This window comes from Pocillopora verrucosa, chromosome 10 (assembly GCF_036669915.1).
Source record: "Pocillopora verrucosa isolate sample1 chromosome 10, ASM3666991v2, whole genome shotgun sequence".
Taxonomy (NCBI): domain Eukaryota; kingdom Metazoa; phylum Cnidaria; class Anthozoa; order Scleractinia; family Pocilloporidae; genus Pocillopora; species Pocillopora verrucosa.
This window is the reverse complement of record NC_089321.1, coordinates 15,573,204-15,575,491: the sequence shown is the minus strand read 5'-3', so window position 1 is coordinate 15,575,491 and position 2,288 is coordinate 15,573,204. Positions and strand designations below refer to the sequence as shown.

At 41.0% G+C, this 2,288-nt stretch overlaps 1 protein-coding gene across 1 annotated transcript; it reads left to right on the top strand.

Moving 5' to 3' along the window:
- Positions 1 to 675: 675 nt before the first annotated feature.
- LOC136283686 (uncharacterized) lies at positions 676 to 1,322 on the top strand. The gene is made up of 2 exons (XM_066172886.1): positions 676 to 1,013; positions 1,154 to 1,322. Exons 1-2 carry the CDS (start codon positions 676 to 678, stop codon positions 1,320 to 1,322), a joined length of 507 nt encoding a protein of 168 aa, XP_066028983.1.
- Positions 1,323 to 2,288: the final 966 nt, after the last annotated feature.

The following is a 2,288-nucleotide window of genomic DNA, read 5'->3' as shown; positions in this document are numbered from 1 at the left end:
TTTCGAGTGCAATTTGGTGTCATTATTAAGCTTGAGTAAATTTTTCAAGGACAACAAAATTACACGAGTCCATGAGGCAAGCGCAATTTGTTGTCTTATTATTCGCACCAAATGACACGAGAGATCATGCTGTTACTAAAGAATTAAAAAAAATCGCCGAGTGCATTGTTGAGTTATATAAGCAGGCGGGAAGTTTTAAGAACACGCGAGAGGTGCGGAGAAGCACGAACCGAAGGCGAGTGCTTCTCGAGTGTTCTTAAAAATCCCCAAGTGCTTACATAACTCAACAATGCTTAAGGAACAAGTTTTTTATTTCTTTTATAAAATGCATCGTGAAATGCGCGCGCTCGTACCGACGACGTAGCTGCGTGCGTCAAAACTCTACGTAATGCACTCGTATGACGTAAGGCGCGGTCTTTTATGGAATTATAATGAACTCGTTCTGGCCAATCACGGCGCGCGCATTTCTCTACAAATTTCATAATTGTTAATAATTTACAAGAAAAAAGCATCACAGAAAGTCGAGACAGATGAAATTTTCTTGACCCTTTCACTTTGCCTCTTTTAGGTTATGGCAACATTACACCAGAGACTCCACTTGGACAAATCGACACTGTTTTATACACCTTTCTTAGTGTTCCTCTGATGATGCTAACTCTGAAAACAATGGGAAAAATGGTTTCTAAACTGGTTTATGACTTCGTTTACGCAATCGAGACAATGTTGCTTAGCAGGAAACGACCTCGAAACGTTAAGAAGAAGAATGTTTTTGTGACATTTACTCTCATGATTCTGACCGTTTGTCTCGGTGGATTAGAAGGAATGTACGTGGAAGGTTGGACTTTTGTAGAAGGCTTTTACACATGGTTCGCTACACTTTCCACTCTGGGCTACGGTGACTACGTTCCCGGATGGAGTGTGCTTTTACAAGTTGAAGAATCTTCAAATCCAAATTCTGAGTCAAATCTTGTTTTGATCATCTTTATTTCAGCTCTCTCAAGCATGCAAGCTCTGTGTGTGGTTGCTGATTTTCTAAACTTGGAACAAAATTAGAGAAAAAATTCATTATGTAAAATAAAACACAACATACGCACAACAACAACAACAACAACATTACAAATGTCACATCATCTTGCTTGATTTTTATGAACAGGAGTCTGGACGTTTTCGTCGCAAATCACGTGGGCCTGGAATACGAATCAAGGAATGATCCTCATTGTGAACTCAGAGTTGTTGGTGAACCTTTTGCAATGTCTGGAGCGTTTACTGCTGTTAAAAAGAACAATCCTTTGTTTTCCAAGTATCAGAAGCTCTTCAAATGATTAAAGCTAAGGGACTGACGAACTTTATCCAAGAATTCTGGGTGTCAAAATATAAATGCCCGTGAGAAACTCTTCCAGCCCAACTTTAGGTAGAAGACCTAAGTGGACTCTTGTTGCAACTCACCATTGCAATGATCGGGTGCATACTGGATACGTTGTGTCACAGGATTTTCTAAAAATGAAAGAAAAGTGGACTAGAAAAAATAATGAGGATGTAGATGAACAGGATGCGAGGCAGGAATTTGCACAGACAAAAACCCCTTGTGTGAGACAAGATTGTTTCCTGAGAATGTAGTAGAGAAGTCTTAAAGACCTTCAGGATAGACGGAAAAGTCCAATTGTGAGTTTGGCGCATCATACAGTCCAAAATGAACGCGACTAGTCGATAGGAATGTGAAGAACCACACTGCAATTCCTAAACACTCGCTATCATGTGGTGTATGTGTCAGTATTGTAGAGGCGTAGAAACGTTACGCAATAGTCTCCAAGTACACATTATTGGTCTCTCAGCCCTTGATGGAACAACAAAGTCGATCTTGTTACGCTCTCCATGATCCAGGAGCGAACCATTCTTCCATAATGGAGCTATAAGCTTCTGGCTTGCTCCATCTGCCCTTCATGCTACCTGGAGTATTCAGTTGTAAAAATTGTTAAGCGCTATCGAGCTTTTTTCCTTTACTATATGCATACCATCTGTTAGAACAAGCGAGTCCAACGGACGGCAGGAAAAAAATATCTGTAAACATCCTGGTCATGGCATGCGCACGCATTTTCTGTTCGAGTTGTCTCGTCTCGGGTAAGCGAGACAAGGTGTTTACATGAGGAAAAGTTGTCCCGCCTCACCCCCCTAGTTGTCTCGCCTACCTGAGACGAGTTTATAACTTCATTTAAACGGTCGGCTGAATTTTTTAAAAGAAATAAGTGAAAAGTTAGTTCGCCCAGGGTAACTCGGGGGAAGGGTTGTCT

Excerpts from the sequence above, each read along its gene's own strand:
- LOC136283686 (XM_066172886.1), top strand. The coding sequence starts at position 676 with ATGGTTTCTAAACTGGTTTATGACTTCGTTTACGCAATCGAGACAATG. Across the intron at positions 1,014-1,153 it reads CTCTCAAGCATGCAAGCTCT|GAGTCTGGACGTTTTCGTCG; the intron begins GTGTGTGGTTGC and ends TTTTATGAACAG.